A 23,165-nucleotide genomic window follows, 5' to 3' on the forward strand; every position below is an offset into this window, starting at 1 on the left:
ATAGGCATCTTCTTAAGAGACACAACCTTATCCTCGTATTCAGAAATATCATTTTAAAAAGCAAGCAAAAAACTTGAGAATTCACTGCAATGAGAATGTAACCAGAGGCAGCTAGAGAGGCTCAGGAGAATCAGGGGGATGAGCCCAGCAGGAAAGAAAGTGTGGGTAGAATGGAGAACAATATGTGGGCTTGCTAAATAAACACCAGCCTAAAATAATAATGTCTATGGGCTCTCAATATGGAATTAAAATTCACAAAACCAAAAAGGCATGAATGGTACATGGAGTGAAAACGTAATGTGCTTGGATTGACTGGTAAGTGGTAAAAAGTAGTTTAGAGGTTAACTGCTATGAATAAGAGAATGTGTTGTGTGTTGTGGCCTGGCAGTGGGGAGAGAAGGGGGAAAGGGAGGGAGGAAGGGAAGGGGGAAGGAGAAAGATCTGGAGGGAATGTATTGTAAATGTCAGATTGTAAGTGAATGAAAATAGAATCTATAGCTAAAAATATAAAAGAGGGAAACTGGAATAAATAACTTTGTGACAGAAAGAAAACAAAGAGAAAGATTAAAACTCAAAGTTGGTAATAACTATGCTAAGTGTGAGCTTAACAATGCTGCCTGTTAACACACTGTGATAAATGTCAGTCTAGTTTCAATCTTCTACATGTCGGGAGCCGGTCTTAGCAGCACCACTGGCTGAAGAAGCTGTCTTTGATCCAATGCAGGTTTTGATAACTTAGTCAAAAATTAGGGGGTATAGCTATGTAGATTTATTTTTGGATCTACTGTTCTATTTACTTCTACTATGTGTCTGTTTTTGTGCCAGTACCATGCTATTTTTGAATTACTACTGTTGCTATTGTGTTTATATGTGCAGTGGGTTGGTGAGATAGAAAATTAGTGTAGTGACTTTGGAAATCAGTGTGGGGCTTTCTCAAAAACTAAAATTAGCATAGCTATATGATCCAGCAATACAATTCCTAGGTATATACTTCTCTTGGTTAGTTTTAATTGTCAACTTGAGACAATCTAGAGTCATATTAAGGAGAAACCTCAACTGAGGAATAACCTAGATCAGTTGGGCATGTGGCCATGGTTGGGAAGGATTGCTTTGATTGATGATTGACGTGGAAAGGCTCAGCCCACAGTTATTTCAGAAAATGATCAAGGGAGCAAGCATGTTCTTGTATGGTTTCTGCTTCAGGTTACAGATTGGGTACTGGAGAAGTGAGGTTGTTGTTGTGATAACCTGATGATTTTGGGGACAGGGGGCAGGGCAGACAGGGAGAGTTTAAATTTTGAGCTGGAAAAGCTGTTGAGTGTTCAGAGCATTTTGGGCTCGAGAATGCGGTGAGAAATGAAGACAATGGGAAGGAGCCTGCAGGGCTTATGAGGTTTCAGAAGGAAGTAAAGACTTCGTTGGGGCCATTTTTGTGATATTTTAGACTAAGAATCTATAGTTGCTGGTTCAGCTGTGGCCAAAGAATCAGCTGTGATTAACAAGAGATGAGCACCACTGAGGTGAACTCCTCTATGTATCATCAGGACAATAGGAAAGTATCTCCTCAGGCCTAGCACACAGATGCTGTAACATAAAGTGGCCGAGGCTACATGGCAATGTGACAGTCAAAATAGGCAGCGTGTAAGAAGTGTCTCACATAGTGCTGCTTTCGAAGGCATGAAAGAAGATGGAGAGGGCCAGGAGAGTATCTGAGGCCTGGTGTCTCCAAAGAAGTTATTGATAAAGGTGCAATGTCAGTTGCAGCGGGGGCCAAAGGGTATTGGAGATGCCAGGGTTGTGGTTCATTCATCAAGGATAGTGGCAGGTGTGAAGTGGAGCTGACTTGAGCTCACCAGATAAGCTGTGTGTGCTGCTAGTGGCAGCATTGGGGAGTTGGCTGCCCGAACCCTTTAGTGCCCATGAGACTCCTAGATATTGGACACTGAGCTATAGAATTTTGATTTACATGGTTAGATTTTGGATTTTTCTCTGATCTTATTGTTCCAATTCCATGGTTCTTCCCATTCAGAATAAGAAGGTAGTTAAGCTGTTTTTGATTTTCAGGAGACTCCAGTTGAGAGACTTTGGCTTTTTTTTAAAGAGAAGCCTATACTGAGGTGGCATTCTCCTTAGGCAAGTAGACCTGGGCTTTGTAAGACAGTTAGCTAAGGAGTGGGACAGCACGCAGTGTTCCTCCGTGGTTCTGATTGAGTTTTCTACTTGAGTTCTTTCTTTCAGTTTCCTCTGTGGTGATAATCTTGTCTGTACTCTAACAAATAAAGCTTGCCTGAAGATCAGTGGGCGCAGCTAGCTACTAGTTAACCATAGAGGTCTGAAGGCAGGAAGAGACAGGAGCTCGGCCTCTTTCTGGTCTGAGGATTTCATAGAAGTAAGAACTAGTGGCTGGATGCTTTGCTTCTCTGATCTTTCAGCTTTTACCCCCTAATGTCTGACTCTGGGTTTTTATTATTAAGACCAATTAGAATGTAGAATCATTCTACATTCCTCAGTGAAGGACTGTACCTGGGAGTTTAAGTCAAACAAATGGTCTCCTCTCCTAATTTGCTTTTGGTCAGTGTTTTGCTTTTCTACAGCAACGCAGTTAAACTAGGACAGCTTTTGAAAGACTACAAATAAGCATAGCACAGAATTCCTTGCACATCACAATTAGCTGAGTCTAAATCAGTCTAGGTGTCCATCAGCAGGTAGATGGATAAAGAAAACGTGGTGTGTGTGTAATGAATGGTGCTCACCTTTGGGGCAGAGGGTGTTATGGACAAAGATGGCTATGGAAGGTTCCTGGTTCAGACAGTGTCCTGCATCTCGAGCCAGTTATTGTATTTACCCATGTTACAGAGCAAGGACACATCCTCTTTACTGAATGTCTATGTTACTAAGTCGTGTTTGGTTCCGCACATGAAATATATGGCTGGCTCTGTAGTATCACCTATGGTGTGCCAGCATACTATGGGGTTGCAGGAACCTCTGTGCTGCAGCAGCACAGAGATTCGTGACTCCTGCTGGTCAGGTGCATATACACAGCAGGCATCTCTCCTCAGCATCACTTCCTGTGAGTGCTATTATGACCCCCGCCCCCTGCTTCTCATGTTTCCAAATACCCAGTCCTTTCCTTTAGTGTTTGTTGTTCCTTCCTTCCTCCTTGCTCACCTTAGTTTCCATAGAGTGGGGCTGCAGGGTTGGGCCATCACTGAGAGGTCACTGTGCAAGTGTCCATAGAGTGGGGCTGTAGGGTTGGGCATCACTGAGAGGTCTCTCAAGTGTCATTTCAGGGGTAGGTCTGATAGATATCAACAGTGTGTGGCTCCTGGGTGAGTAGAGCTGTGGTGGCTCACTCATCGTGTCCAGAGCAGACTTTGTGGATACGTGGCACTTACAGCAATGCTGATAACCTGTTTGCAAGGCTCTACCCTCAGCAGCCCTTCAGTCCTCAAGTGTCCAGTAACAGTTGGCCTTCACTCTGCCTGTTGAAGTTCAGGATGGTAAAACTCTCTTATTGGATGAAGGTGTGGGATGGAATGAAATATCCATGAGGCACAGTTTAGCAATTTCTGTTGGTAGGAGCTATCTCTCATGTTTTAGATCACAGCTTTCATTCTGGTGATTCTAATGCACAATGGGGACCCTGCATATGCTAGCAGGGTCTGTCTATGCTACAGTTTGGGACCTGATCTAGGACATGAGCTGCTTTATTTCTCTGTATCAGTTAAGAATTTGGTTATCCAATATTTTTTGTTTTGTTTATCTAAAGGCTGATTAGGGAAACTAAATGTTTGGCAACTACAGCTAATTTTGTTTTCTGGGTAAGCTGGGACAGCAGAACATGCCAGAACATGCTGTTTTTCATATTACAAACCTTATAATTGACTTATACTTAGTTTTCTATGGATATGCACTGAGCATCACTTCTGACAGACAAGAGGTGGCATGAGTCAAAGGCTCTGAGGTGCAGGATAAAAATCCCCCCAAAGTGCCTGGGCTCCAGTTTCTGTGTCTGGAGCACTATCAGCCACCAGCAAAATGACATCCAGTCAAATGGCTCTTTTCAATTAAAGAGTTCTGAAACAGGAGGGGCTATGTCCAAATCTAAAAGGCGGTATGGCCACCCATGAAAACAAAATATTGCAGGCTCTCTAAAAAGGTCAAAATCACCCGTGCAAAGTTCCAAAGGCCTTTGGCTTGGCTGGCCGTGCTACACTGTACAATGCAAAGGGACAGAGATTTGAGAGGGTCTTATTCAAGATGGGAAATAGATATTTTCCATGCTATCCCACAGAAGCTTATTTCTCTAGGTTTCGTTTTCTCTTTAAAAAAATGTTAGAACACAGAGATAATTTAACACATAGTGATACACCAGTCATGTTAACATCCCCGAAGGAGGAACAGTGTAACTTGTCTGTGGTTGCTGAACTTCTAGGCTGTATCCTCCAGCATACCCAGCTCCTTCACTGGTGGATGATAGAAATCCTGTATCCTCCAGCATACCCAGCCCCTTCACTGGTGGATGATAGAAATGTCCCCTTTGCCGACAATGACTCTATCTCACATAGTGGCAACACTTGTACTTGTCCTCAGCAGAGAGAACACAGAGGTGATGGGAGCCCTGGTGACTCACTCACACCAAATGCTAGTATGCTCAGTGTGATCATCCCAGAGGCGTATCCACTTATGCTCCTGTGGACCAAGGTTCTCATCCTGAACAACCACTGGTCACAGCAGAGACCTGAGCAGGGCCCAGGTGGTGATGGGGCACCATCCCACCTCACTACCAGAAAGAGAACAGTCAGACAGAATTGCAGGGCTCCTGCCCTAGGTTTGTGCCACCCACGCCCTTCCAATCCCCTTCCAATCTGCAGTACTTCAACTTCAAGGACCCTCTGGAGCTCCCCAATTAGTATCCACATATTATAGATGTCATAGGGATTGTACAATTTGTCCAAGGTCACACAGATACAAAAAGCCTAAACAGGATTTGAACCCATTCAGTGTGATTCCTCCCTTTAAGTTCTTAGATTCAACGCATCTTCATAGAGCACCCAGAAGCTTCTGAAGGGAAAGGACAAGATCACCCAGTATTCATACTTCCATGTTTTTGTATATCACCTACTTGTTTAATAAGTGATTGTTGAACTAAAGGGTAACATTACATGTTTACAAAAGAAATGGGAAGTGTTTAGGTAAAAATTGTCAGTAATGTATTCCTTGCTAGGTTTCTTCAAGGGTACTCTATTTTTTTATTTATTCATTTATTTATGTTTGTGCATATGTGTAGCTGACTTTATGTATACCACGTGTGTATGGGAGGACATGGAGGCCAGAAAGCAGCAAGAGATTCCTTGCAATTGGAGTGACAGGTGGTTGTGTGATACAATATGGGTGCTGGGAACTGAATCCCAGTGCTCTGCAAGAGCAAATAATCCATCTCTCTAGCCCCAAGAACGATCTATCATTTGGCACATGGAAGGGCTCCAAGTCAGGGGCCTAACCCTCTGAGGTACCAAAAACCCTACAGGTAAGTTTGCTGGTTTCTTATTGTTTACAGAATTGCCCAGTTTTGCTCCTTACCTGAAGAGGCAGATAATTATGCTTCCTGTTGTAAGAGACATCAGAGAAACACTGTAACCCAAGGTATAAATGGCCTTCACCAGAATATAAAACGTGACCTATAAAGAAATAAAAGCATATCTGTAAGCTGCTAGCCAAATCCATGGAGCAATAGGACATTCTGGGGTCCTTCCTATTTCTAAAGTACTTTCTCACACATGAGGAGTGCTCCAAGACAGGAGGCAGGGTCACTTGTATAATTCCAGAAGGACCGTCACTTTTTGAACACCTATCTTTTCTTACAAATCATTATAAAGATGATTTTTGTAAAGAAATATTTTAAAGGGAACTGCATTGGCCACCACCAGGGCCAAGAAAAAGGAAGGTCAATATGAGTGGAATTGGTGGGGTCCCTTCAGTGAAGTAGGAATGTGACAGTCTTCTGGGAATGCATTTCCTAGCAAGACCAGGCAGATACACACATACGGACTAATGGAAAATAACATGGCATCAAAGTACATGAACAGTTACCCAGAGGGTCTCTCCTTATAGCATGGCTGACCTTGTAATTTTTATTTCTGACACTTAGGTTAGTAGGTTTCATGGTTGGAATCTAACATCCAAGCAATCACCAGGTATGGGACATAAGACCCATAGTTACTGCTGTAGAACCACTGGAGACACTATAAATGCTCTCTCTCTCTCTCTTTCTCTCTCTCTCTCTCTCTCTGTTTGTCTCTCTGTCTCTGTCTCTGTCTCTGTCTCTGTCTCTGTCTCTGTCTCTCTCTCTCTCTCTCTCTCTCTCTCTCTCTGTGTGTGTGTGTGTGTGTGTGTGGTCATAAGAGAGAAAACCGGACACTCACAGGATATCTGAATAGGCTGTACCACCCTCCGTGTTCCAAGGCCAGGCTTGTTCTGCACTTTTTGGTAAAACTAACTCATGTATGAAAATGGAGAATATACCTATTCATTTAGGATAAATTTTATTTTTGTCAAAAAGTCCTAAAATAGACATAGCTACTGTTATCAAACCTCATGGTTATGGTACAATAAATACTTCTGTCATGTAAAGAAGCACATGTAGGACTTAGGAGGCTGGGAGATCAGGAGTTCAAAGCAACCTTCACTGCACAGAGTCTGAAGCAAGCTTGGACTACATGAGGCCCTGACAGTAAAACATAAAAAGTTTGCATCTTACTGCAATACCAATCTGCTAGGCAAGTTGTACCCACTAATGCAATAGTGACATGATCATCATGGGGGAACCAACTACTTTATTATTGCATTAGAGGTCTTCTCCACAGGAGGGATTTCATGTCTGGTACTGTGAACCTTATCAAACGCCTATGACTGGGGAGACCATAAGCCATAACCTACTGGTATTTCCATAAATGGTCGTGTTTCAAGCTGCCTTCTAAATATGCTTATTGCCATAGATTCGTGCTGCTCTCAAGATTAATTAGAAAAACTTCTTTTTGCAATGGGTAGTGTGGTTAATACAGAGACTCCTAAGTGGTCAGAGTACTGAGAATAAGTAAATATGACTATTCAGCTGCAGCTGGGCCATCTCTACGTATTTCCATCCATCCAAGGCTCAGGGACCACAGAAAAAAGAGAGGTCAGAAAGAATGCAATAACCAGAGGATGAGTAGGAAGGTTGTGAAATACTGACTTCTGGAAATTACATAGCTGTTGAACACATCAACTCAAAGCAGCTGTGGTTGCTTGCACAAGCCTTGCAAAAAATCAAGGCAGCCAAAATTCCAGCGTGGATTGGAGAGGGCTCTCAAGGCCATGCTGTAGTGGTGAAGCTGTTGGTAGTTGATGGCTGCAGACAGAGTCACTTTTCTTTGGGGATATGGATGCTGATAAGCTCACATGCCCAGTGCATGGCACATGTGGTCAGTATTAATTTAACTCAGGGGCTGCTGCTGCTGCTGGTGGTGATGATGTTGAAAAAAAAGAAAACATGAAATTGGAGAGGAGATGGGTCAGGGTATCCCGGATAAGCGGGGGAGAGTTTAGTAGGGATGGATATGATCAAAATATATTTTATAATGTATTAAATTCTTAAAAAATAAAAACAGTCTCTATCTCCATCCGTGGCCGGAAGAAGATTCTATGGTGATATTTGAGATAATCATCAATGTGATAGTGGGGCAAGGACAGTTCAGGCACACTTTCCTCTGCTGCCCAAGGACCTAGGTGGGGACATCCCTGTGGACACCTGGGATCCTCTCTAAAGCCAAGTCTCTTGCCAACCCTAAAATGGCTCCCTTAACGTAGATATTTTCTTCCCTGCTTTTATAGCTGCCCTTCCTCCATCTCCACCCTTCCACTCCCCCAAGCTCTCCCCAGTCTTTCCCTTCTCCCTTCCCTCTCCCCTTCCCCCAACCCTACCCAGACTCCTACCTCCACCCCCATGCTCCCAACTTTTGCCCAGCAATCTTGTTTGCTTCCAATTTCCAGGAGGATCTATATATGTTTTTCTTTGGGTTCACCTTGCTATTTGGCTTCTCAAGGTTTGTGAACTATAGTCTTAATGCCCTTTGTTTATGGCTAGAGTCCACTAAGAACAGAAGGAGGGAGAAGACCAAGGAAGTCAGGACCGTGAGGGTTTGGTCCACCCACTGAGACAGTGTACCTGTTCTAATGGGAGCTCACCAAATCCAGCTGGACCCGGATTGAACGAGCACGTGATCAAACCGGACTCTCTGAATGAGGCTGACAATGGGGGCTTACTGAGAAGCCATTGATTGATAAAGGCACAGGGACTTGTTTCTACTGCGTGTACTGGCTTTTTTGGGACCCTCATCTATTTGGATGCAAAGCTTTCTAGGCCTGGATGTGGAGGGGGGGGAAGGGCCTTGGACTTCCCACAGGGCAGGATTCCCTGCTCTCTCTTAAGGAGGGAAGGGGAGGGAGGAGGGTGAGTGAGGGAGCAGGAGGAGAATGGGAGGAGGAGAGGAAGGGTAAATTTTTGAATGGAAAAAAATAAAAACAGTATAAAAAGCTATTCAGGGGTCCGTTAGGTTTGCTCATAGTAATATTACAATTCAACCATGTTTGAAAGCATCACCCTATTAACGCTGAATTGTGGGAATTCTCCTTGTTGGTACTAGGGCATCCCATAAAGTGCTGGTCCTAGGTAAGTAGAGAACATAGAGGTCCATACAACCCTCTGCCATCTGCAGTGGCGCCACCATGGCTTCATTGCTTCCTTCTCTCTCCTTGCAACTCCCTCATCCCTTCCTTTTTTCCATTCCCCCCATCTTCACCCTTATCTTCCCTTCCATTTACATTCACAGAAGTCTCCTCACTTTATCTCCTCCTCCCCATTTCCCTATCTTATCTGCACCCTCATTCTTTTTCATTGATTGTGTTGAGCTATACATTTTTCTCTGTTCCCTTCCCTTCCTCTCCCCTCTCCCAAGGTCTCCATGCTTCCAATTTACTCAGGAGATCTTGTCTTTTTCTACTTCCCATGTAGATAGAATACATGTGTGTCTCTCAGAGTCCTCATTGCTGTCTAGGTTCTCTGGGTTTGTGATTTCTGGGCTGGTTTTCTTTGCTTTATTTTTAAAAACCACTTATGAGTGAGTACATATGATAATTGTCTTTCTGGGTCTCACTCAATATGATGTTTTCTAGCTCCATCCATTTGCCTTCAAATTTCAAGATGTCATTTTTTTCTGCTGTGTAGTACTCCATTGTGTAATTTTCCTTATCCATTCTTCAGTAGAGGGGCATTTAGGTCCTTGTGGCATGATTGAGCATCCTTTGGGTATATACCCAAAAGTTTTACTCTCATTCTGTATAATCCTCATCTCATCTGCCTTCTCCTTACATCCTTTCTAGTCTCCTCATTTCACCCCATTATACCCACTCCTTGTCCCCTCATTCCCATTTCTTCTTATCTTCTGCCTAAGTTACTTTTCTATTGCTATGAAGAGAGTATGACCAAAACAATTTATAAAGGGAATCATTTAATTGTGAGCTTGCCTACAATTTCAGAGGGTGAGTTATGACCACTATGATGGAACAGCCACAGGCAGGCATAGTGTTGGATCAGTAGAGGAGAGCTGACATCTTATCCACAAGCAGTAGGCAGAGAGATAAGGTGAGACTGGGCGTGGCGTGGGCTACTGAAATCTCAAAGCCTACCCAGTGACATACCTCACTCAACAAGGCCACGCCTCCTAGTCCTTCCTAACCAAACATTCAAATATATGAACCTACGGGGGTCATTCTAATTCAAACCACCATACCTTCCTATGCACCTCATGATCATTTCCCTGAAGCACCCTGTTTGGTCAGTGTATTAGTTACTTTCCATCGTAGTGATGAAACATCATGGACAAGCAATCTATAGAAGAGAGTTGATTTGGATTTATGGTTTCTGAGGGGTAAGAGTCCATCCATGAGAGAGTGGTATAGAAGCAAGCAGCAGACATGGTAGATGGCGTAGAAGCTGAAAGCTCACACCTTTAATGGCAAGCATGAGGCAGAGAGAGCAAACTGGGAATGGCAGGTGACTTTTGAACCTTCAGTGCTTGCTCCCAGTGACATTCATCTTCCAGTAAGGCCACACCTACTGAATAGTGCCACCAACTGGGGACAATGGGGCCACCTCATTCGAAATATCACAGTCACGTTCCCTTCTCTGAATTCTTTCGGTGCAAACATACTTAGTAAGTTTACATTTGATTATATTTGGCCTTAGGCAGTCTTTCTAGAAAACCTGCTATGATTAAGCAGCCCATTACCTCACCTTTCCTCCTTACCCTCATCTGGCCCATAGGTAGTTGGCAACACAAAACTCTAGAGTGCTGTTACTAGTGTGGCCTCTTAGCCCCTCATGATGTCCTGTCTGGGAGGACTGGAGACGCTATCTGATCAGCTAAATCTGAGCATGGGAGGGAAGGTTGAGCTTGGAGCCCTGTCATCATGCAAACATTTCAGCATTGGTGCTGTCCAAGGTCCCACAGAAGCTCCCTGGAAACACACCCGTCTTCCCTGCTGGTGTAGGAGTGCATGCATATCTTACTGACTGAAGGGACAGATGTGGTAGCAAGGCCTCCATAGGAAAATAAATGTACAAGTTTCTTCTACCTAGCCAATAAAAACAACATATTTTGGTGATGAAGGTATTTCAGCACAGCTGTTTTCAGACATTATATCAGCAGTCCAGGGATCTGTGAATATCATCATCACCTCTGTACCCGAGCTTCTAAGACTCCACTCCAAGGTAACAAATGAATTCTATCTCAAAAAAATCATGCCACTCATTCATTGTGTGAAAATGGAATAGCACACACATGCACACATGCATGCGCACACACATGCATGTACACCTAGCTAAACAACTATAACTCTGAAGCTAATATATCCATTTCTTTATTCACCTAAAGCATTCACCAAGTGCCAGCTGGAGCCAGGGATGTCAGTGATGTAAGCAGCCAGAAAGCACAGCTTTCAAGAGACCTGTGTGCACAGGGATTGACAGCAGTCCTCATGCATACAGTAAAATTTCTGAAATTTCTGATGAACTGAAATCCATACAGAAAGGGCATCAAGTGAGAAACTTTAACATCCAGGAGATATATTAACAATAGAGCATTTGCTCAGTATGTATAAGTCCCTGTGTTCTGTACTCAGTACTGCCAGCACACACACACACACACACACACACACACACATACACACACACATGCATGCATGCAGACACACACATACACATGCACGTACACACACATGTACACACACATGCATGCACGCACCAACACACATGCACACACAAGCATGCACACACAGACACACACACGCAGGCATACATACACACACACACACACATACACACACATGCATGCGCGGGCAGACACACACCAAACAAAACAAAACAAACAAACAAACGAAGTAAAATAGTTCCACCTCAACACTAATGAGAAGACGCAGGACAGCACAGAAAGGAGCACTGACTATCCTGACCACCCTGAAACCCCTGCATCTAGACACTCTCTCTCCTGCTAAGGCCCCCAAGCCCCTTTGCCCGACTGGTATTGTTCTCATCACAGCTGCTCTGTTCCAACAGAGCTCATAAGGCCCGGGGTGCCCAGTAGGCACAAGTACGTGGTGTTTAGTGAATGGAGCATGACCCATGGATCAGAAAGTTGTGAAGTTTAGATAATTAGTGCAGCAATCATTTGGCCCAAGGAACTGAGATGGAACAGCTGTTGAAGGCAAACAGGCTGTCTTCAAGGCCTTGTCTGTTGCTTGTTCAGGGATTCTGGTGGCCACAGGAATGGACAGCCTTGCCTGCCTGCTGCTCCTAGAGACCTATATCCTGGTGTCTGATGCAGCTAATTGCATTGTAAGTAAGGTTGGCTTCTAATAAGAAGCCTCTGCCTAGTTTGGAAAAGATAACCATCCCACAGACAAGGAGTTAACTAAACAAATACAGCGACTTCTTGGTGACTGTGAGAACAAAGGGGTTTAATTCAATTAATAAGATTTTAGACTTCTCTCAGGTCGGAGGGGCCAACACTAGTCAGTGGCTAACAGGTAGCAGACAGTCAAGGCCAACAGCTAACAAAGCACAAGCCAGAGATGGACTAAAGGGCTGTCCATGACCCCTAACTGGGTGGGAGCACAGAGTTTGTGAGCAGAGCTTGATCATCTGTCTCCTGGCTGGATCAAGAGAGCATGCATAGCGTGTGTGTCCTCCATTGGCTGACCCATGATAACCTAGATAGTTAATCAATAGATTTGTCCAGTTTCTGCCCCGGCCCCATAAAACTACACATACAAAGAAGTTCCAAGCCTTTTCCCTGCCTTGCAAACCCCTCCCAAACTTGAGAGTGTCTCTCAGTTTTCCTTAATTTTTTTTATTCTGTAATTTTTATTGATAAAGCTTGCTTCAGCCTTGCACAATCCAAGCAGAGTCCACATTTTACATTGTCATTGGCGTGTGACCATAAGCTCAGAACCACTGTATCCAGTTGACCTTTGGTGAGAGTTGGAAGTCTTGTACTTTAGGACCCTGGACCAGGCACAATTAACAGGGCTGGGGAAGTTCCACTGTACTGAAAAAAAAAAAAAAAAAACCGTGTGTCACGGTCACTGCCACCGAGGTCAGAAAATGCTGGATTTCCTGCTAGAACCTTGCAGAAGAAGTGCAGATGGCAAGAGAAGGCTGAGTAAGTTCATAAGCAGCAGCTAAGTCTCTGGAGCAAATTCTGGTCTAGACTTTGGAAGGACACATTTCAAAGGAGACACTTGTTCTGATGGTGCCATGAAGCAGTGGCTTTTAGCTCAGTAGCATGTTGCCAAACACAGGGTAAGAAAGTGGCTTGACCCAGGAGGCCCAGGGTGGCACTGGATGCAGGAGAGGACATCATCCATGGGCTCCCAAGCAAAGACCTCTGTGAGAGACCAGGTATGTTTGCATCTATCTTGAGGATGTGTCATCATCCCATCCATCATTATGATCAGTACTCAGTGTGCCACAGTGACTGAAGTGGGGGTCGAATCCAGGCTCTGTAGAAATGCAGCCACTGTCTTCTCATAGGATCTGTTTTTCTTGATTAAAACTTTTCAGGTCTTTGTTGACAGAGCTATCAGCCTGAGCTCAAAATTCTTTCTTTGAGATGTCCAGCCATTACAAATGATGGACTTCTGATCAGCAAGAGAGACTCCCTGTGCTATCTACAGCTGAGCCTGTGTCCACAGCCAGTGTTTTTTGAGATTCCTCCCAGGAATGACAAGATGTTGACTAACAGCCAGAAGAAGGAAATCCTGACAAAAACACAGGAATGGGAGGACTGGAAAGGCAGCTCTTTCCTGGAAACTACATTTAGCAGGCTTTTGTTTTCATTTATTGATATGTGGGAGCATCTAGAGCTGAGCTGATGCACAGCAGTACTCAATAGGTGTGCCTCAAAGGTCAGGAAGCAGTTGCATTTGTAAGCAGTCTACAACAGCAGAGCTTTGGTGTAGGGCAATACAGTGGAAGTATTCATGAAATACTAAGACAAGAAACAATGTGAAATGAATTTCCGATATAGCCCTTACACATTCACACATTTTAATTAAAGAACACGTTATATATATCTCTGTGTTAACAATACCAACACTTCAAAAATTCTGTGCTGTAGACATTCCCAGGTTAGACATGAATTAAGCTCCAAATACCAAGAACCACAGCTAATCTAAACCTGGTGAAGGAATCTGTAAAAATATGACCAAGTCTGGCTGTTTCCACAGAAAAGCCCTTTATTGTCTGAAGGAGTATATCACTCCTCGAACATAGAAGTCACTCTAGCAATGCTAACTAGTAAAGAGAACACATGGCATTTCATTCATGACACTAGCTAACCGCACAGAAAGAGACAAGAAGGGCAAAACATGCATAACCAAAAACTAAGGCTAATTTCATTTGTTAAATACATAAGGACAAAAATCTCAAAATGCCTAGTCAGATTTTAGACTAGTAAAATTGCTGACATGTATGACTCAGCCAGCCACATTTCCCAGCATGCAGGATCATGGCACACATAACATGCTGTACTACATGGCAAGAAGACAGTACCTGCCCCAGAAGCTACTATGTTACCCTTGCTAGTCCAGCTGGACCAAGTTCTGATTCCTTAGAGTCCCACTGTCAAGGGAATGAGTTTAGACATAGGCAGTAAGTACCACTGAGTGACCAGGACAGTGTTCAGAGTCTCTTCAGTCATGGGGCTATTTGACCATCTTAGGAAACCTTGGTATTTTCCCACAAGCCATCTATGTAAACTGGCCACCCTGGTCCGGGGCCTCTTCTGGAACCCCCATCAGAGTCAGGGATGTGCCCTGCTGCTTCTAAGAAAATAATTTCCAGTTTTAACCCATAAGATATAAAGGACAGCAGCACTTGGCTCACTGGAAAGAGAGAAGCACAGTTGCTTCCTACGGTGAGCAAAGCACACACCCAGAAAGCCACGAAGCAACAGCAGAAAATAACAAAACCACCAGCTATACATGTGGCAAAAATGTCTATAAATAAACTTTTAAAAATGTCCCAAAGTAAGGAACTGACGAGTACAAGATAGATACCAAGTCAGTATGAGGAATCCACTGTGGGACAATGATACCTCTCTTCATCCCAGGTAGGACTCATTACAACCAACAAGTCCCTCTTGGGACAGAAACTCCTGAGTTTCTAGGCAATGGACATAAGACCTGAGAAGGTCCAGCTGAGGGTGGGACTCAGCTGTGATGGCTTAGAGTCAGGATGAGCTTCCAGACCTCAGGGTGGGCTTCCAAGGACTAGAGAGGGCAGGAAAATGGATGTAATTCTGGGAGAAGGATGAAGTTCTCAGTCAGAAACTATATCTGATTTATCAGAGTTCCTGCAAATACATTTCAGGTATATTAGCTGGCTGATGTGAAGCTTTGCTAAGAGGAAACACAAGGTATCTGGGCATCTGCTCGCAGTGTGAGGATGGCTGAAGGATAGAGGGAAGGAAGAATCCAGAAAGGAAAGGCAAGCAGACTGCGACTTGTACTGTTAAACTTATCTTCCACAGATTATGGAGACCAGTGTGGGGGAAAAATAAAGCAATATTCTTAGTGGATAAAGTGCTAACTGGGCAGGGAGGGAAAAATGTCCACAGGAAAACTGGCGAAGGAAAGAAACTAACACCGAACAAGAAAGCAAGTGAACAACAACCGAGGAACATCTCCCAGCCCTATCAGTGATCAGCAAAATGGAGTCTCAGACTTGGTATCTTTTTTCCCATTAATGAAAATAAGTGGAATTCTGTGTTGGTGGGTACTGTGGCTTCAGTATATGTGCCCGCCCCGGAATCCACAGATTGAATCTTTAACAATTAGGATTCAGAGCTTTGTTCGGTGACTAGATCTTGAGGGATGAGCTCATGAGGAAGGGACGGATCATCCCTGACACAGTGCACAGGTAGCTCTCTGGGGTGGGGGTCAGGTTCCATCGGACCCAGCATCTGCTAGTGCCCTGACCATGGACCTGAGCTTCTAGAACAGTGAGAATCACATTTCTGTTGGTAACAAGACACTCCAGCAGCAATGTTTGGTCAGAGTAGCCCGGACCAAAACAAAGTCCTCTTAATGATGGTCATAATCATACAGGAACTTGTCTTATTTGAACCAACAAAAGGATTTCAAAAGATAAAGGAAAAGTTGATGCTCAAAATTCTGCCCATTTTAAATAGCATTTATTGGGGACTTGTTCTGTCTGAGGTACTGGAAGGCAGAGGATGGCGGAGGACACAGCACAACGCTAACTTCAAGGATGCATTCATCAGCCCATTCCTAGTAGCTTGGATTTTGGAACAAAATGGGACACTATCCAACCCAGGCCACACTAACAAATGGCTTATTTCATGTTAGTCTGATTTCTGGTTTCCACACATGGCCTTTGCAGATCCTTATTAGAGTTTTGGAACTACCGTTAGCTTGTTAAACAGTAGTCCACACCAACAGCCCAACAGTAGGGAAAGTGTCATGCTTTTGATTAGGAACTGGGTTAGAGCATCTCAGAGGTTTAAGGCCATGATGGTTCTCTCTTGGCCCTTAGCCTACTTTATTCTAGAGTTTTGTGCCGTCTTGGAAAAATGGGTGAATTTTGAAGAGATCACCTGGACCTGTCATGGTGCTGAGAAGAAGCTGTCAGCTTAAGGTTGCTACTTGGAAGGCTTGAAAGAGGGTCTGAATCTCAATGGGGACAGAACTCTTAAGGATCGAGTCACCCTGAAGGGATCCATATCATGCAGAAATTAAAAATCCAAGGCAAAGGGCTCTGGGCACCTGAGTGATTAGCATATTTCAGCGCAGGCTGGACCCAGAAACGCAATGGATTCTTTGCGATAGAAATGACACATGCCTGATATTGCAAATGGAAAGTTATGGGGTCTCTGCTTCTGTCTCTATGTAAGGTGCTTTTTTCCCTTAGACAAAAGGGGCAAAATTAATTTTTAGAAGACTTCTATTCAGTTAGCTTAAAGAAAATACTTATATAAATATTCAAAAAAGTAGAAGTTAGGAATGAAAATTACAAATTAGCTCAGAAATATTTAAGTTTCTATGATTTGGATAATATTGAGTAAGTAAGAATACTGGTTCATAGTTTAAAAAAGACTTATTCAGAATAATCAGTGTCACACGCTACAGACATATGACATTTTTAAACAGTCAAACTGTGTGTTAAAACATTTCTCAGCAATAAAAGTGAAAAAAACCCCAAATGGATTAAATCAGGGTAATTCGAAATAAGAGGAAATTTGGTTACATTAGCTGTCAAGCTTATGTTAATCTACGTTTTGACAGAGAACTGAAGAGAATTGGTTTGCTAGTCAACAGTTCTATGACACACACATGCGCGCGCGCGTGTGCGCGCGCGCGCGCGCGCGCACCCACCCACCCACACACACACACACACACCCTCCCAAACCCCCCTGTGTTCACAGGTCAGAGTTCCAAGAGTACCTGTGTGACAAGCAGCTTCTTTGAACAGCAGGAGGGTAGAACGAGGAGCAGAGACAGAAGAGGGGAGGGAGGACCTTCTGTGGTCAGGCTTCGATGGAACTATTAGTATTTTAAAAATGAGCATTATTATAAAATACATTAATGTAAAATGCAGAATTTGTTCTTTGAAAAGGTGTAATACTGGCTAATTTTTTCCTCTTTTTCTTCCTTTCTTCCTGTTCTTGACTTTCTTGAGATAGTCGTTACCTATTTAGCCCAAGGTGGCCTTGAACTCAGGATCCTCCTGCCTGTCCAGTGCTGGCTTCATTAGCGTGCTCCGCCATTTTTGGACTTACTTATCTTTATGTTCTGCTGATGGAATTCACGATCTTGAGTACATAGGTGTATGTAGGCAGGAGTCTGCCAGGGAAGTACATCCCCCAGGGAAATGCTCAGCTCCTGAGAGGAGATTCTGAAGGCTTTTCTTTACTTTATGGTTCATTATTAAAAAGTTATATTCTCTCTTTGTCTTTTAAATAACTATGTAACTTTTTGTATTTGGTTTTAAAATCTGTCACTGTTTTAGGCAGACAACGGCCTTTGATCTTATTCAAACAATGCTTTTACTTTTTTTGACGTTTTTGACAAACTTCTCTAAATTGAATCTTAAATGAAGCCTTTTGATTTCATACTAACTTGGGTTTTCCCAGAGGGCTCCCAGCAAGCTCAAAAGAATTTGTTCTTTCTGTTTATAAACAGAGAGAGAGAGAGAGAGAGATTGAATTAATTAGGCTTCTTGCATGGGAAGTAGATGATAGCTAACTTTCTTTTACCTTACGTCTGGGTGGATGGATGTCATTAGCTTAGACCTGCCAGAAAAATGTAGGCAATCCAGTGTGTCCTGAGAGCATGCTGTCAGGCCAGTTCAGTGCACTGTGTACTGAGCCCCTGTCAGTCTTACTACAGCCCTTCCATAGCTCCTCTCTTACTCTGGTGCTTTCTGGAAGGTTCTGCATGGAGATATCACACACTGCAAGAGGATCCATGGGCGAAGGGGAAGAGCAGCATTTGGCCAGCTTCAAGGTCTTGAATTTGGTTGGACGGGAATTGTCAGAATAATGGAACTGACCAATCCAAGAAATAATTTTAGGACTTTTTGTTTGAAACCTATCCTTTGATGTGCTGTTTCCTAGATTCAGAGAGCCCATGTTCTCTTTTTCACTGGAGCTTTCTGAACCATTGGTAAAGTATGCTTTTGTAAACAAAATGAACTGAGAAACTTTTACTGCATATTCTAACTTTTGTGGAATGTTGTGATGGTGGTTCTGTTCTCCACTAATAGGACACATCGGGCGGTTCCTTGGCCCAGAGGAGCTTTTCATTCTAATGTGAGATTCCTTGTTTCCAGACAATTCTAATAGGCTACAGCTAACCTTACAGAGCCAGTAAGCCTCCTTGGGTATCACTGATGCTGACTTGAAGGTCCTTTGTGGGACTGGGCAAAGGCTTTGGCTGTGTGAACCATGAGACCAAGTTCAAAGAGGCTGGATTTACTCTGCAAACTGCTTAGTCATCGTGTTTGCCTCTGCGGGAGCAGGTGATTCCAGAGAGAAAACTGCTTTTAGAGAACTCCCCTGACCCCGAACCAGCGTCTTCAACTCTCATTTTCCCTCTAAACCATTTCTTTCAACATCTTCCTATGATTTTTCCAGCTAATGTTTCCATTTTTATTTCACTCTTATTATTTGTGATCACTGAAAACTGAGGCTGCCCCTTTCTTTGAGTCCGTCGAGTTGGATCTAGAACAGCTATTACAGGCTTTAGAGAAACCATCACTCCTACATTTGCTGACAATTGTCACACTGTGCTACATAGCCACTGTCCTGGCACACTTGAAGGTACCACCAAGGTTATTCTAGCTGCAACTTCCAGAGGCATAGGGTGATGCTGCCCCCACAACGCAGGGGTGGTGGGAGCTGAAATCAGAAGCCTTTTTTTTCTCTCTCTCTCTCTCTCTGTGTGTGTGTGTGTGTGTGTGTATGTGTTTTCTGGTATGCAATTTGTTCTGACTATTGACCTTTGTTTTTCTTTTGTTTCCATGGAAACATTTGTTAAGTCTCTGGATGCACCGAACAGAGATGTAACTTGTGTGGAAACGCTGCAGTGCCACCTCTTGAAGTGACACCTGTACCCAGCGAATGTGGCATCCTCAACTAAGGCAACATTCGCAGACTGTTTCTACCAGTATCAATATTTTCCAAAAGAAAGCAATGTTGTCCAAATATCAGAAGTTACTGGAGAAGATAGCAACAACATAATGCACTATGCCTTGTTGGAAGAGGCCTTATTTACTGCAGCCTTTGTAAATGCCAGCAGCCGTGGGTTCTCTAGCTAGATTGGTGTGACACCGTCATAGGGCCACAGGCTGCTTACTGGAAAAATGAAAGGTAGTGTGTTCCACTCCCCCACACTTCTGCAGTCTGGAGAAAATCTCAACCCAGCTACACTTTAGGAAGACGAAGGCTGGCTGGAAAAGCGTGTCTTTCTTTTGTTAAATATAGGCACCGAGCACTCAGAATTGAGCTGCGATCCTATGATGGTGCCCCCTTAGTTTCTTGATTGTTGGATTCACCAGACTACTTATTGGTCTTGAGAACCAGATAGTCAAACCACATAACCACGGCTACTCCAAGATTCTATTAGGATTCTGGTTTTTGACATCCCGTGCACATAGGAAAGGAATGTGATGTGGCCATCAGTAATACCTAACAGCTGGAGAGTCTCAGTTCACAGAGAGAATGGCCAGAGGAGAGCGATGATTGTTAAATGAAAATAAAATTAAACAGGGAGGCCAGGACTGACCTATGCCTGAGTTGGCAGCTGCATCAGCCGAGACACTCTCAGAGGCTGTTTTCTTAGCAGCTGCGGCAGTTTTTGCCTCAAGCCATGGATGACAGCTTGGCATATTGTAGCCAGTCAGTAACAGATATGTAGCTCTCTACCCTAACCAGCAAGAAGAACATCTCAGTGGATGTCCCCAGCACTGCGGGAGCCTGCTGGCCACTCTGGTGAGATTGTGTTTAGTCTTGTCTCCTTGTTCAGCAACAGATGGTTTTCCACTTCACAGAATTTTCACATCAAGAATATCTCTCTGGATTTCTTTTGACATTACTGGCCTATTTCCTGCATGTGCTGTTGCTAGTTATTGCAATGGGTTAGTTCTGTTTTCTCCTGAAGCCTGTGTAATTTGTCTATTGCTCTGATATTACACCTCTATATTCATCATGCCCAGTGCGCTCCTTGGTTTTGTCATTTTTGACACAAAGTTGAATTACCTAAGAAAAGAGAACCTCAACTGAGGAGTTACCTCTATCACACTGGCCTTTGGGTATAACCGTGGGGGCATTTTGATTAATGATTGGTGTAGGAAGGCCTAGCCCCACCGTGAGCAGTACTACCTCTGGGCAGTGGTCCTACATTGTATAAGAAAGCAAAATGAGCAATCCAGCAAGCTGCATCCCTACATGGTTTCTGCTTCAGTTCCTGCCTCTAGGGTATTGCCTTGAGCTCCTGCCCTGGCCTCCCTAAACTGACTAAAGCCTAAAAGATGCATTAAACCCTTTCCTCCTTAAGTTGCTGTTGATCATATTTTATTACAGCACCAAAAATAAAGTAGAACAATTTTTTTTTTTTTACCAGAGAATAGGATATTGTGATAGACCTGCCTATGTTTTGGGGAAGGATTGTAGGAAAGTTTGGAAATTTGGGCTGGAAAAGTCATTGAGTTTTTGGAGCTTAATGGGCTATTGTGGAAATTTAAATGCTGCTGCTGAGAGATACGAAGATGGTAGAGGCCTGGCTCGTGAAGTTTCCGAGGGTAACAAAGATTCTCTTGAGGCCCTTCAAGAATCTTTGACATTTTAAAAATTTTATTCCTCTCCCTCCATTCCCCCAACTTCTACTCTTTCCCAGATACACCTTCCTGTCTCCTCTCCCCAAAAGAGCAGGCCTCCCAGGGACATCAACCACACATGGAACAACAATATACAATAAGACCAGGCACAGACCCTTACATCAAGGCTGGATGAGGCAGCCCAGTAGGAGGAAAAGGGTCTTAAGAGCAGACAAGCATCAGAGACATTCCCACGGCCACTTTTGGGAGTCCCCCCAAAGAAATGAAACCTTTGCTTTACTGGGGGAATCAATGTTGTTTAGCTGGGGTAGAAGACTCAGCTATGATTAACAAGAGACCAGCTTCATTTGGGTGAAATACCCTGGGAAGTACTTCCTCAGGGTCAGCACATTGAAACTGTGGTCTAGAGGGCACCAAGGCTGCATCTCAAGTGGTGGCTGAAGTTGGGAGTCTCCTTTGTGGTACTGGTGTTGGTGGTATGGAAGCTGCAGGACTGAAGGGGTCATTGGAAGAAGCCGAGGCTCTGCAGTGTGAGAGGTCAGGAGACGTCACTGGTACAGTGGAAATACCAGAAAGAGTTCTGATGAGAAGCCAAGGCATGGCACTATGTGCAGGATAGGAATCTTTGAAGCAGCTAGGAGAAGCCATTGTTGAAGATGCTGCCTTAGTAGATGTCAAGGCCTTAGCATATTTGAGATGCCAGGGCTGAGGAATGACCACCAAGGAAAGCAGCAGTGTAGAGTGGAGCTGGCCTGAGTCTGGGTGACAAGCCGTGTGTGCCATGGATGGCAGAGCTGGGGAGAAGGATCTGATAAAGTCTTTAGAACCCAGAAGATGTAAATGTGTTCTAGATTTTGGACTGAACTATTTACATTGTTGGAGTCTGAGTTTGCTTAAGTGTTTTATTCTTTTGTCCTGGGTATCCTCTTTTGGAGTAAGAAATTATTTAACTTGCTTTTTTTTATTTCATAGAATCCTACAGTTGAACTTTTGATATTTTTTAAAAAAGAGATATTGAACTTTGAGATTTTAAAAGACAATGGGAATTTAAAAATAGTACTGTTTTATATTGTGATAGTATCTTGATATCACAGGGGATAAAAAAGCAGGAAAGGTTATGGTTTAATACTGATGTGTTTGTATGTCATGTCGATAATCAACCAGTTATGCTGGTTAGGTTTTATTGACACAAACTAGAGTCATTTAGAAAAAATGGAACTTCAGTTGAAGAATTGGCTCCATTAGATTGGTTTTGGGGCATGTGTGGGGGACATTTTATTGAATAATTTGTTGATGTGGGAAGGGCAATTCTACTATAATTGGTAACATCCTTGGCTGGTGTACCTGGGTTGTATAAGAAAGAAAGATGATCATTTAGGTTACTTCACTCAATATAATCCTTATAGTTCCATCTATTTACCTGCAAATTTCATTTTTCTTTACAGCTAAATAGTATTCCATAGAGTATATGTACCACATTTTCATTATCTATTCATCAGTTGAAGGATATTAGGTTGCTTATGTTTCCTGGCTTTAGTGAATAGAGCAGCAATAAACATGGCTAAGCAACAACCTGTGGAATAGGGCGTTGAGTTCTTTGAGACTAAGAAATGATATGTTTGGGTCATATGGAAGAGAAGATTTGTTTTTATTTTTAATTTTTTGAGAATTCGCCATACTCATTTCAGAGTGACTGCACAAGTCTGCATTCCCAACAGCAGTGGTTGAGTGCTCCCAACAGCAGTGGATGAGTGCTCCCAACAGCAGTGGATGAGTGCTCCCAACAGCAGTGGTTGAGTGCTCCCAACAGCAGTGGTTGAGTGCTCCCAACAGCAGTGGATGAGTGCTCCCAACAGCAGTGGATGAGTGCGCCCAAGAGCAGTGGATGAGTGCTCCCAACAGCAGTGGTTGAGTGCTCCCAACAGCAGTGGTTGAGTGCTCCCAACAGCAGTGGATGAGTGCTCCCAACAGCAGTGGTTGAGTGCTGCCAACAGCAGTGGTTGAGTGCTCCCAACAGCAGTGGTTGAGTGCTGCCAACAGCAGTGGTTGAGTGCTCCCAACAGCAGTGGATGAGTGCTGCCAACAGCAGTGGATGAGTGCTGCCAACAGCAGTGGATGAGTGCTGCCAACAGCAGTGGATGAGTGCTGCCAACAGCAGTGGATGAGTGCTCCCAACAGCAGTGGATGAGTGCTCCCAACAGCAGTGGATGAG

At 43.7% G+C, this 23,165-nt stretch overlaps 1 protein-coding gene across 1 annotated transcript in view; it reads right to left on the reverse strand.

The window, feature by feature from the left end:
• The window catches only part of Vipr2 (vasoactive intestinal peptide receptor 2), a 77,263-nt gene that overhangs the window by 21,211 nt on the left and 32,887 nt on the right, over nucleotides 1-23,165 (reverse strand). The window contains exon 5 of the mRNA XM_038336880.1: nucleotides 5,584-5,681. Coding sequence (XP_038192808.1) covers nucleotides 5,584-5,681 — 98 coding nt within the window. The remainder of the gene's footprint in view (nucleotides 1-5,583; nucleotides 5,682-23,165) is intronic.

The sequence above is a fragment of the Arvicola amphibius genome, chromosome 7, assembly GCF_903992535.2.
Source record: "Arvicola amphibius chromosome 7, mArvAmp1.2, whole genome shotgun sequence".
Classification (NCBI taxonomy): domain Eukaryota; kingdom Metazoa; phylum Chordata; class Mammalia; order Rodentia; family Cricetidae; genus Arvicola; species Arvicola amphibius.